At 45.6% G+C, this 12527-nt stretch overlaps 1 protein-coding gene across 1 annotated transcript; it reads left to right on the forward strand.

Moving 5' to 3' along the window:
• The first annotated feature begins 535 nt into the window (after positions 1-535).
• On the forward strand, positions 536-11421 carry bmp16 (bone morphogenetic protein 16). Its single transcript, XM_030067854.1, has 3 exons — positions 536-1101; positions 7132-7505; positions 8750-11421. The coding sequence occupies exons 2-3, from the start codon at positions 7139-7141 to the stop codon at positions 9826-9828; spliced, it is 1446 nt and encodes a 481-aa protein (XP_029923714.1). The 5' UTR covers positions 536-1101; positions 7132-7138; the 3' UTR covers positions 9829-11421.
• Positions 11422-12527: the final 1106 nt, after the last annotated feature.

A 12527-nucleotide genomic window follows, 5' to 3' on the forward strand; every position in this document is an offset into this window, starting at 1 on the left:
CATCTGTGCTGACTTCACGGCAGTCGTTATGAGTCATCCATTCATACCTTTGTCTTGTAACAGAATCTGTTTGCTCTTATTCAGTGTCATGGGCCCATGTATTTATAATGAGGGAGTGATTGTTGGCTGATAAGTAAAATGGTGCCAACGAAAACCAGCAGGTGAGTCTGTGGAAGCAACAGTGGAAAATAATCAGTCTGCTGCTGCGTGCTGACCTTAAGGTTATCTGGAACAGTTTGTTTGTGTGTATGTGTGTGTTTGTGTGTGTGTACAAGAGAAAGAGATAAAAGCCTCTCAATGTACTGGAGGTGGTCTTAGTGACATCACTATTAGGGAGGATCTAAGTGGCCAGGAAAGTCAATTAGAGTTAGACTGAGTTTACCAGCTGGACACTTTCTATAGTACAGCAAATATTTAAAAAAAAAAAAAAAAAAAAAAAAACGAGTGTGTGTGTGTGTGTGTGTGTGTGAGAGAGAGAGAGAGAGAGAGAGAGAGAGAGGAAAAGGGGAGGAGATACAAAAGGGAGGAACAGCGAGTGGAGAGGAAGGGAGAGACACACACTAAGGAAGCTTAGGGACAAGGGGGGAGTTATTGCCGGTTCTACTTACAGATAGACAGGCGGACAAAACTCCTGTCTCACTTTCCTCCTGCAGCTCCCATACACAGCGGCGGTGCCAGTGCGCTTTACTGAAGCAGAGGTGGAAGTGTAGGCGACAGAAAAAGGGAGTTGCCTACCAACAGGGGTCAGGCAGGCAGGGGCAAGCCAGTGGATGTTTTTTAAGAGGGTGCTTATCTGACACTGACAACAGGATGAGAAGTTAAAGCAAGGGAGGAGAGAGAGAGGGAGAGAGAGAGCAGCTCAGGGCAAAGACATGGAGAGAACAGCATTACCCACAGTCTGTTTACATAGGAGACACAGAAGAGATTGGCTGCCCTGAGAGAGATAGGACGAAAAACTGTCCGAGAGAAATTACAGAGAGAAAGTTAAAGAGTCCACTTTGTCCATTCTGTCCAAAGGAGCGGGAGTGAGAGACGAGGGATCATAACACTGGAGCTCAAGGATAAACCATGGACTCTGCATACATCCCACCACACCTGGACGTGAGTACGACTAACTCCTGCACACACTGTCTTTCTCCCTCTCTTGCACACACACACACACACACTTTGCACACAAATGCACACTTCTGTCAAAGCCACAGGCCACAGGAACTGCACTGCTGAAACCATTAGTCACCCTGGGGGAAAATGTGCACATTTACACACACACACACACACACACACACACACACACACACGCACATGCATAATGCATACATACACTGCCGGCACACTGTGTTGCTCAATCAGAAAGTCTTGTAAGCAACTAGTCCAAGAATAATGCGCCCATTATGAGTTCAAAGAGCATAACGTAACTTACCTCTGTGCAACACATGAATTGGTCCTCAGTGTTAAAGCTCAGCGGCTTTAATGTGAAAAGCAGAACCATGTGTGTGTTTTTTCTGTATTTCACATTGGTTTAAGGCTGTCAGACAGGCAGACAGACGCATTAGAAGTCTCTGAGCTGCCGGTATAGTCACAGGTTACATGTGTCAATATTTCCACCGATGCCTTTGCGATGTTTTGCCTCGGCAAGGCCTCCCGTTTAACCGCAATACACATCTGACTCTAAGACCCCCTGGCATCGCAGACTTAGGCTGACACGTTGGAAAGAAGGGGAGAGATAGTGGGAGGCGAGACAGAGAGAGAGTGAGTGAGAGAGAGAGAGAGAGAGAGAGAGAGAGAGAGAGAGAGAGAGGGAAATGTGAATGAGACAGTGAATCCCTTCTTTGGTTGAAAGAAACTGTAGGGAAAAAAATAAGTGACCCATTGATACTAAAGTTAGGCTCACAAATAAAAACTAAAGCAAAATCTTAACACTGTATGTGAATGCGTGTGTGCTTGTGTGTGTGTGTGTGTGTTGTGTGTGTGTGGACAGTGTAATGTCTGTTCATTCATGCTGTAGTCATTTTGTGGTTCCCCACTGGAAGTGTGTGATCTACTCCACTCCCCCTTGGGGAAAACTGCCGTCAGCTAACCCCTCTGCATGGTCGCCCGCTCCTCAGTGTGTGTGTGTGTGTGTGTGTGTTGTGAGCAAGTGTGCTCATGAGGGTGCACGAGCAAATTTACATATATGTGTGTATGTGCGTATATGTGCTTGCATGCTGTACTCCAAATGGACTTAATCTATTTCCCAGTGCTCTTACATATTTACACCCCTTACACAGACACACACACACACACACATACACACACACACTATGGTGCATGTTCTTGCGTACTTGTCAGTTGTTAGCACCCACTCAGCCCAGCAGTTAGCATGCATGTGGAGTGTTGAAACCATGCAGACACGTGTGTGTGTGTGTGTGTGTGTGTGTGTGTGTGAGTGTGTGTGAATAAGAGACAGACATTTGATGTCTGGGTCATTAGTCGGCTAATCGGTCCAGCTGGGATGAATTAGAGCGCTGTTCTAATAACAGTCAAATAAAACTACACAGCAGCCTACCTGGAATAAAGCTGTAATGATTTCATGTGTCACGCCTCGGAAAGCAGAACTGCCGCTCCACTCTGACATGTTTGGGACATTTTTCACCCCTAACTCCCCTTCCATGGGTCAAAGCCATACATTAATAAGTAAGTTAAACATGGGCAATATAATATATGAAACATAAAGTCATAACTCTATCGCTGATTATAAAGAATATGGTCTATATGCTCACCTGATGGAAAAAGAGCATTAGCAAGTATACATATCCATAGAGGTATTATTCTCAGGTGTGTGTGTGTGTGTGTGTACATTGTTAACACATTCAGGCCGGTGAGGCTGTGTGACATCAGATATTTTTGAGTGCTTGAGCACTTTCAGAGAACAAAACGAACACTGTGGCACGTACCGCCGCACATATCATGTTCTAAAGAATAAGAGAGTGGCATGCAAAAAAAAAAAAAAAATAGAGGAGAGGAGGGGGAGAGAAATCAGGGAGAGTGAGAGGAGGAATCTGGGAAAAGAAACACGGGAAGAACAACAGGAAGGGAAAGTGGAGGGACCAGGCGTAACACGAAGACAGCAGCCGTGGATAAATCAGCCGGCTGCGGTGACACTCGGCCCTCTGGCCCGGCAACGCTCGGCCGCACTCTTCCGCAAAAACACCATTCATTTAAGGCCTAGGAAAAAAAGACCAACATTAATGGCAGAGGGGGGAGAGGGAGAGCGAGATAGCGGGACAAAAAAGGTGATACAAAGAAGCACGAAAACAGATATTTTTAACAAGGGGACTCAAGAGGGAGAGGAGATGTGGGGGAAGAAAATGCGATGATGAATTGAGAGAAAGGAAGATGGGTAAAGGGAAAAAAGAGAGGGGGAGGGAAGTGCTTATATACAAAACAGATAGCAAAGAGGATGAAAATGAAAGGACAAAGTTCAAGGTAAACAGCGGGGGAAGGCGGTTTGGAGTGCAGCGAACAGACACGGGGCAAACGAGAGAGAGAGAGAGAGACAAAGACAAAACAAGAGGTGGAGAGAGACTTCCGGATGTTTTAATCAGACGACGACGCCACGGACCGCGCTCTCGTCCGCCTCGTGGCGGGGTCACGCTGCTGTCCGTGCCCGGGTTAAGTCTGATCTGACATTCAGGAAGTATACACACAGCAAACAAACAGATTTACACACACACACACACACACGACACCACTTGACTTCTTGAGGAACTCTAACCCTTAAACCCTCCTCTCACCTCATCCTTCACCCAGCCATCACACCGCTCTCCTCCCCCAGATTCAGGCCAGACAGCAGGAGCGAGGGGGGGAGGAGACTCAAAAGAGGACCGATGGTGCAGCGAGGCAGAGGCAGACAGAGAAAACAGGCAGGGGGGGGTAGTAATCACAAGAATGACTGCCTTTCAGACAGAGGAGGATGAGTAGGCATCACGGTGGGTGACACACGACACATAAAGCTGCTAAATTAGACCTGGACCTCCTCTGCACGGTGTGAATTAGGCAGAGCCCTCCATGACACGGACACCCCGGGAGAAAGAGTTATGTGTGTCAAAGCTCACGCGGGCCGGGACAGCCTCTTCTCGTAACCTTTTCTCTCCGTCTCTCCCTCACACGCTCACAGACATCAATTGGAACACGCCCTGCTGACGAATGAACCTTTGAACCCCATATTCACCTGGGTGGGTGACTTTTGTAGGTGAGGAAAGTACAGGAGAGAGGTGGTGTTGTTGTCCTTAATCTGCTTTACAAGCCTCTGCACTGTGGGTGAGGCGGTCCAGCACGGCGTCTAATCTGTAATTGTCCTCTGCAGCGTGGCCTCAGGTGAAACAGCTCTGGGTGGGGCTGGGAGAGAGCACTGGATCGCTGACAACAATCCCACGCTCGGGATGCCTTATTTTCCCAGGCTTACACTTTGAACTGCACACACTGTGAGCGGCGCACGTATACACTAATGCGCACAATTGCGTACAGACACGCACACATGCAAACACACACACACACACACACACACACACACAACACACCTTAACTCCTGTGACCTCCTCTTAAACCCGTTTCTGACACTGTGGTAAGATTAGCAGTCATTACAGTGTCATTATGTGTTCGCTCAGCCATAAACAGCTCTGTTATCTGCCTGTGGAGGGCCTAATCGATTCCCGGTCCCTTAAGCAGATGAGATAAGGATATCGAGGAGGGAAGAGATGAGATATGAACGAGCCTGGAGAAGGAGAGAGACGGAAAGAGAGAGACAAGTGCAGGCTGAGAGGGCTTCTTCTGACCCAGTGACAGACAGCAAGAGAGCTGCGCTTTCCCATTAACAGTGAAAATGATTTTTACTTCTGTGGTCAGCCAGGCCCATACTGCCCGGATTATTCTAGTCTATTCTATTCTATTCTATTCTATTCTATTCTATATGGTTTTATTCAGTTTCATTCAGTTTCATTTGGTTTCATCCTATTCTATTACCATTTAGTCTGTTCTGTTGTACTTCATTCTGTTTTGTTCCATTCAGTTTGGTTTATTCTGTCTCATTCTGTTCTATTCCCCTTGTTCAGTTCTATTCTATTCTATTCTATTCTATTCTATTCTATTCTATTCTATATGGTTTTATTCAGTTTCATTTGGTTTCATCCTATTCTGTTACCATTTACTCTGTTCTGTTGTACTTCATTCTGTTTTGTTCCATTCAGTTTGGTTTATTCTGTCTCATTCTGTTCTATTCCCCTTGTTCAGTTCAGTTCTATTCTATTCTATTCTATTCTATTCTATTCTATTCTATTCTATTCTATTCTGTTCTGTTCCATTCCATTCTTGCTATTCAATTCTATTCTATCCTTCTATTCTGTGAAATTCTATTGTATTCTATTCTTTTTGGTTTTATTTGGTTTCATTTGGTTTCATTCTATTCTATTCTATTTTACTCTATTCTGTTCTGTTCTATTCTATTGTGCTCTGTTCTGTTCTGTTCCATTCTATGCTATTCAATTCTATTCTATCCTTCTATTCTGTAAAATTCTATTCTATTCTATTCTTTTTGGTTTTATTTGGTTTCATTTGGTTTCATTCTATTCTATTCTATTCTGTTCTATTCTGTACTATTCTGCCCTCTACCATTGTGTTCCATTCCATTCTATGCTATTCTATTCTGTTCTATTCCTTTCCTGCCGTTGAGGCCGTGGATGTCTTGATTCTGATTGGTCCTCTGCGCCGGCTGGTTTTAGACCCTCCCCCTTGTGACCTCTCGCGTGTCACCTCTGCCTCCACAGGGCAAGGCAGCCGCTGGCTTGCTAGTGTCTAATCAGCGGCCCAGTTATTAGCAGCAGCTGTAGGACAGAGGTGTGACCCCTGTCTGCGGGCCTGTTCCCGCACAGGGGGGGAGATCAGCTGACCTCCTGTTTGACTCACACTCAGCTGAAAGGGGCTCGTCCCTTTCAACCCCGTCAACCAGCAACATCAAAAGGGCTCCATGCACGAGCGTGGAGAATTTCACCTGTCGGCCTAACCAAAATAAATTAATTAATAAAAGTAAAACATGTTTGTAAACAGTTCTATTTTATTAATTTGAAAGTCTTAATTGAGTGAAAGGGGCTGGTGTTGGACTCTATGTGGCAGAGAGGGGAGATGTACAGTAGCAGAGAGTCTAGTTATCCATCAGTGTAACAGCGTCTCCACAGAGTCAGCACACTTCAGTTTAATACCAGATGGTTTTCACACATAGCACTATAAAAAACTAAATCCCAGGATCTCACTGTTTTTCAACTCTCTCCTCTCCCATATAGGCAAAGTTATAAAAAGCTATTGACTGTTTAATTACTTATATTTTCTAGTGTTTGGAAAAGGGGGAGAGGGGAGAAGGTCGGAAGCAAAGTGGGTAGTTATCTGACTTTATTTTCCACATAAAGCACTACAGGCTTAAATCAAAGTATCACTTTTTTCTTTTCTTTTTTTGCCTTTTCTTTCTTGCTATATTTGACACACACACACACACACACACACACACACACACACACACAGCATGATGAAGTTACAGATAGCCACAGACTGCTTAATTACCCCTGCCCTTTCGTGTTTGGGTGTCCTAGGAGATATATGGGTCTTGGGAGTAAGTAGCCTGCCCATAAATTAGCGAAGGGAAAACAAAGTAGCACTGCTCCGACAGCCATGTGTAACAAGCAAACAACTTCATATGGATATGTAGACAGTAAATTTCTTGAACATATGCTACATGAAGGCTAAACACTAATGAGAAACTAGTGTGTACAGGAAGGAGAGGACATAACCATGATATACACATGGAGTCCAAGATCATCTCATAGGAAATATCTGTTTTGCAGATTTCTCAGCCAATATTGTATATTATGTCATAATGTCAAATATAATTTATATGGTTCCTATATAAAACAGATCTAATGCACAAACACATAAATTGTCCTGTGCAAGGCTCTTTGTGTCCTGTGTATGCAAAAGGACAGCCCTCACTCAAATGTAAAGGTTTTCCCTCAATGTTGAGACCATTTTCTCTGTTTTTTCCCCTCTCTCTTGTCTTATTTTCTCCTCCCCCTCTCTCCACCACACCTGTCCCACTCTCATCCTCAGGTCCACCATGCTCCCTGCTAACCTCCTGCTCCTCATGGTCCTGCTGCTACCTCAAGCCTCTTCTGGTCGCCAGGGCGGAGACACCAGTGAGATCGACGATGGCAGGGTTTCCCCCTCACCGTCCTCCCTGTCCCCTTCACCACCTGGCTCCATCCTTGAGCCCAGTCTGGCTCAGACCATCCAGAGCCTTCTCCTGAGCCGGCTGGGCCTGCAGTCCCAGCCTGACCCTCATCCCGGGGTGCCGGTTCCTCGGTACCTCCTGGACTTGTACCGCTTCCACCAGCAGCAGTACCATCTAGTGGAGGACCCCTTCTTCAGCTTCCCCAGCCAGCACGTCCAGAGGGCCAACACCGTACGCAGCTTCCACCACACCGGTAGGGTCGCTGGCCGGTCCTCATGTTGTGTTGGGAGTAGGGATGGCGAAAATGGAAAATTTTCTTGGTCGACCACCGGGCCTCATTAATCGGTTTATTTCGGTTAACCGAGAATATTATTTTACTGTCTGTAAACCATAAAAGAATAACCGCAACAAATAGAAGCTAGCAGCGCTAGCACCACTACGTCCGCGACAAACATAAGCTTGGCTCGTTTCTCCCGCAGATATCTATAATATCTATAATATAATTATAATATACTATAATATAATTATTATCGATATCTATGGTTTCTCTACCGAGCTGAGCTCTGTGCGTAATGACGTCATCGAAACCCGGCAGAGCGTCCCGTTGCCATGTTTACCGTATTAAACTGTATGTAAGCGCAAGAGCAACTTCTCCGCCTTCAGGAACAGTTGGAATTTTTCGATCGATAAAACCTTACGGTAGTTACAGTATTTACAATCTGACATGCGCATTTGTGTCGGCGACGACACGTTCGGACTAGAGTGCCTGTAGAGAGACAACTCCGTTCACTCCAACGGTTCCGTTTTTTCACAGCAATGGCGGCGTAAGGAGACCCTCTCTCTACAGGCACTCTAGTTCGGGCTTAAAGGGTTTTTAACCGACAAGATTATTCGGTTAAAGTTCAAACGGTCAACAACCGGTCAAACGGCCACCAGTTAGCATCCCTAGTTGGGAGCCTGTCTCTTTCATTCCGCATCTCTCTGAGCTTGAGCCGTGACAGACTGCCCAAAGTACTTTGAACTGCCTCTGTTCCAGGGAAGCTGTTCTGCACACTCTGTTTGTTTATTTATTTATTTATTTTATTAGGCGTGGGTGCCATTTAGAGATCAAATTTATGACACTGGCAGACGTCTGTTGTGACTCACCCTTTAACAGCCTAAGTCGGATCCACCTATCTTCTCTTTGATAAGACGGGTTGCCGTAACTCTAAACATGTCAATCTAGAAGTCATGTACCAAAGAATGTGTGAGTGTATGCCTGAGAGTTTATCGAACTCTTTGTAACATTAGATATGGCTGACATTGAAGGATAAAGTTTCTAGTATTTTTAGGCCACCGTCTGACACTGGCTGATAAAATGGAAGTGTTTTGAGGTTATTCAAGACAGATGTCAGTACAAAAGTAGGTGCATGCTGTATGTGTGTCATAAGTAAAGTCTGACCCAATGAAACATATTAAACTCCCTTGTCCTCTCGTCTGTCTTCCTATTCCTCTCAGATCCCCTTGAAAGCAGTCCCACAGTAGACGATCAAAAGAGGGTACACATCTCCTTCAATGTGTCTTCCATCCCTCAAGATGAGAAGGTGGTCTCCGCTGAACTTCGTCTCCTCCGCAGTGACAAGGCCTCCCTGAGCCCCGGGGCCCACAGACTCAGCCTGTACCTGTCTGAGAACCATGGGGACTCGGAGCCTGTCCTGCTAGAGACAAGGTTACTCACCACTGGCCTCCACAGTAATAAACCAAATGGTTACTGGGAAGCTTTTAGCCTCAGTGCAGAGCTCCTGCAAAAGGCCCTTGCTGCGAGAGGCAGCTTAGGCTTCCTCTTGGAGGTCAGCCCAGAAAACAGCACCACCTCGCCCCAGGACCAGGGCCTGTCCTCTGCTGTGGACAAAGAGGGAGAAAGGGAGAAACACAAAGAGGGACACCTGAGGGTTTGCAGGTCCTTGGGGCAGGATGAGCACAGCTGGGCCCAGGACAGACCCCTTTTGGTGACTTACAGCCATGACGGGCGAGGAGAGCCTCTGGTCACACACAGCAGGAGGAACCCCGGCACTGCCCAGAGGATGAGAGGGAGGAAAGGGACTAAAGACAGGGCAAGGAGCAGTAGCAAGGGGCGCAGTAGAGACCAAGACTGGGGGAGGGTAAAAAAAAGAGGGTATATAGGGCCAGTCTGGGGCAGTGATGGGGGAGGAGTGGGTTGGAGTGAACGTGGGAGGGTGAAAAGAAACGGAGGGCGAGCTGCAAAACTGAAACGCCTCTCCCGTGCCCGATGCCGCCGCCACCCTCTCTACGTAGATTTCAACGACGTGGGCTGGCACAAGTGGATCATTGCACCCAGTGGCTACGATGCGTTCTTCTGCCTGGGAGAGTGTCGCTTCCCTCTGGCCGACCACATGAACTCATCGAGCCACGCCATGGTGCAAACGCTGGTAAACTCTGTGAACGGAGCCGTGCCCAGGGCCTCCTGTGTGCCTACCTCCCTCAGCCCCATAGCCCTGCTTTACCTGGACCCTCAAGACCGAGTGGTGCTGAAGAACTACCAGGACATGGTGGTGGAGGGCTGCGGCTGCCGGTAGTGGGCTTGGCAGACTCCAGACAGACCCCAGCGACCTGCAGACGGACTTAGGCATCAGTAAAGACAAATGTAGCAGTAAATGAGGGATGAATGAGGAAGAGGGGAAAGGGGAAATGCATGTCGCAGCAAAATCATCATCATCATGATCAGAAGCAGGAAAAATGGTGGGACAGAGAGAGAGAGGGTGGAAAACAGAGAGAGAATGTAAAATCTGCCACACCAGAGAGGAAACTAGAAGAAAACAAGGCAGAGAAAATGAAGGTTGAGGTTATGGTAACTGAAACTGTCAGGAATGAGTTTACACAGGATATAATACTCATTTTTCCCCATTCAGTGATCACCAGCTGCCACTTTACTTGTTCTCCTCCAAGACACCAGCGCTCTAACACTCAGAAGGTGCCTATGTACTCGTGTTTGCTTCGCCACTCATCTCATTCTCAAGTGAAGCCCCGACAGACATGCACGCATTTCACTGATGCACACAGAGGACAGGAAAAAAAAATGGCAAAAGCTATCTCAGACGTGCAGTTTAAGTCCTTGTGCACTTGCATACAATGGACGTCAAGTGCGTGTAGGCAGCGTAGGTTAAGCTATACTGACTCTTTGAATGGACTGATTGAGAACGATGAGTTTTTAGAAACATGATGATGATGACACCAGTTTGGCATCTAAACTTTGCGGGACGATGTTGTATCTGCAGTTTATGAACCGAGGGGCAGGGTGCATCTCTTATCATGAGCAGCAGATACTGATATATTAAATCCTGTTTGCTTTTGTGACAGACTGCCAGACAGGCACAGCACACTGATTGTCCCTGCCAAGCACCCCTGCATCACAAGCTATTTAAAACCACAACAATAATACTGAGGAACTATTATGCTATTGTTTGAATGTACTACTATCACTATTATTTAAAGAGAGACTTTTTTTTTTGTACATTTCTTTTTTCGCATACATGAAGAAAATCCAAGTGATAGTTGTATTGTCATTAAACATAATTCCATTAAATGGCGATTCTAACTTAAAAGACACTATGTATTTAAATAGCAGCAATATGGTGTATTTAATCTTGAAAATATTTAAGATACCTGCACTCAACAGAACGTACAACAAACTGACGCCTGCCTTCCACAAGAATGCTTTGGTAAAGTAAGTTATGGTAGCTTTATATCTGTACATATGGTCAGTGTATTGAATTAACAGTCTGTGTTACTTCAAATGTCCACCCTATCATTGCAGATATTACAGTGTACAACACATGATAGCAGAGTTAAGCGGTGTCGCCTTTATAAGCTTAACTAATAAATCAAATCAAAGCTCTATGTATTGTAGCTATTGAACTGTGTACCACCAGGTGTCTTTGCTAGCTGTGTGTGCATGTCTCCAAAAAAAAAAAAAAAAAAAAAGGAAAAAAGGATGATACTAAAACTGGGACTTTAGTGCCTTTCAAACAGGGACTTTGCAAGTGTTCACTTTGTTTTTCAGTGTTGCATTTTCTCTCTAAATGGAAAAAAAAGAAAAACATTTAAACAACAGCCTGTAAAATGTTTGACTCAAGACATTATACCTGTAATAAACAGAGCAAGCAGCACAACTGTCACATGGCTTTTCTGTTGCATGAACCGTGCACTCCTTCTTGCCGTGTTTGCATTCTCTGGGTGAACGAAGCCCGGAACGGTGAAGAAGACTCAGATGTTTGTAATTTCCTCCACTGCAAAAACTCAAAATCGTACCAAGATTATTTGTCTTATTTCAAGTCAAAAATGTCTTATTTCTAGTCAAAATATCTCATTACACTTAAAATAAGACATGATCACCTCAGAAGTAACTTGTTTTTAGACAATTGTTTCTTGTTTCAAGTGAAAATTTGCTTGAAACAAGTGAAAATTTGCTTGTTTCATTGGCAAAATTTGTTTCTTCTTTCTAGCTAATTTTCACTTATTTCAAGTGAATTTTCATTTTTTCCACAGGCAAATTTTGCCAATGAGATATTTTGACTAGAAATAAGACATTTTTGACTTGTAATAAGACAAATAATCTTGGTAAGATTTTGCGTTTTTGCAGTGCCAAAGCCTCTGTCCATCACTGTTTATCCATTGTATTGACAAGTAAGCTGATCAGCATGTTCGGCAAGACAGAAGGAAGTCAGAGGTCCCACGGAGAGGGCAGATCAAACCACATTAATCTATATGGTACTGTAGCTAAGAGGAAACTTAAAGCTCTTATACTAGAAAGTGAAGTTAAAATGTAGGACAGGAGGAGTTAAGCTTCGCTGACCTTCCCCTCGCCACACTTCCTCACCGCCAAATCCGCTGAACCGCCTTATCAATTCACTGTAACCCCCGCGAACTACGGCACACACACACATGTTCCTGATCTCAGCGATCACATGGGGAGAAGCCTAGAGAGAGAAACGAGTGAGAAACAGTGAGCCAGAGAGAGAGAAGGGGTGAGGGAGGGAGGAGGGAAGAGAGGTTTCCAGCGCAGCGCCAGTCAGCGTGCTCGGCCGCAGGTCATTCCTCATGTCGTGAATGCAGGGGTCAAAACAACTCAACAGCTTCTCTGACCTCACATTCCTGTCTGTTTGGAAGGGAACCCCCTCCCAACCCCACCCCCACCCCCACCCACCTCCACTCCCCCCACCCACCCACCAGCCCACACACCCCCAGCCACCCCTGCCCTCCATGCCAGATGGACCAG

Source organism: Myripristis murdjan, chromosome 13, assembly GCF_902150065.1.
Source record: "Myripristis murdjan chromosome 13, fMyrMur1.1, whole genome shotgun sequence".
In the NCBI taxonomy this organism is placed as follows: domain Eukaryota; kingdom Metazoa; phylum Chordata; class Actinopteri; order Holocentriformes; family Holocentridae; genus Myripristis; species Myripristis murdjan.

Bases quoted from the DNA above. Each gene is read 5' to 3' on its own strand.
- bmp16 (XM_030067854.1), top strand. From the start codon at position 7,139: ATGCTCCCTGCTAACCTCCTGCTCCTCATGGTCCTGCTGCTACCTCAA. The intron at 7,506-8,749 runs GTAGGGTCGCTG...TATTCCTCTCAG, and splicing joins ACGCAGCTTCCACCACACCG to ATCCCCTTGAAAGCAGTCCC.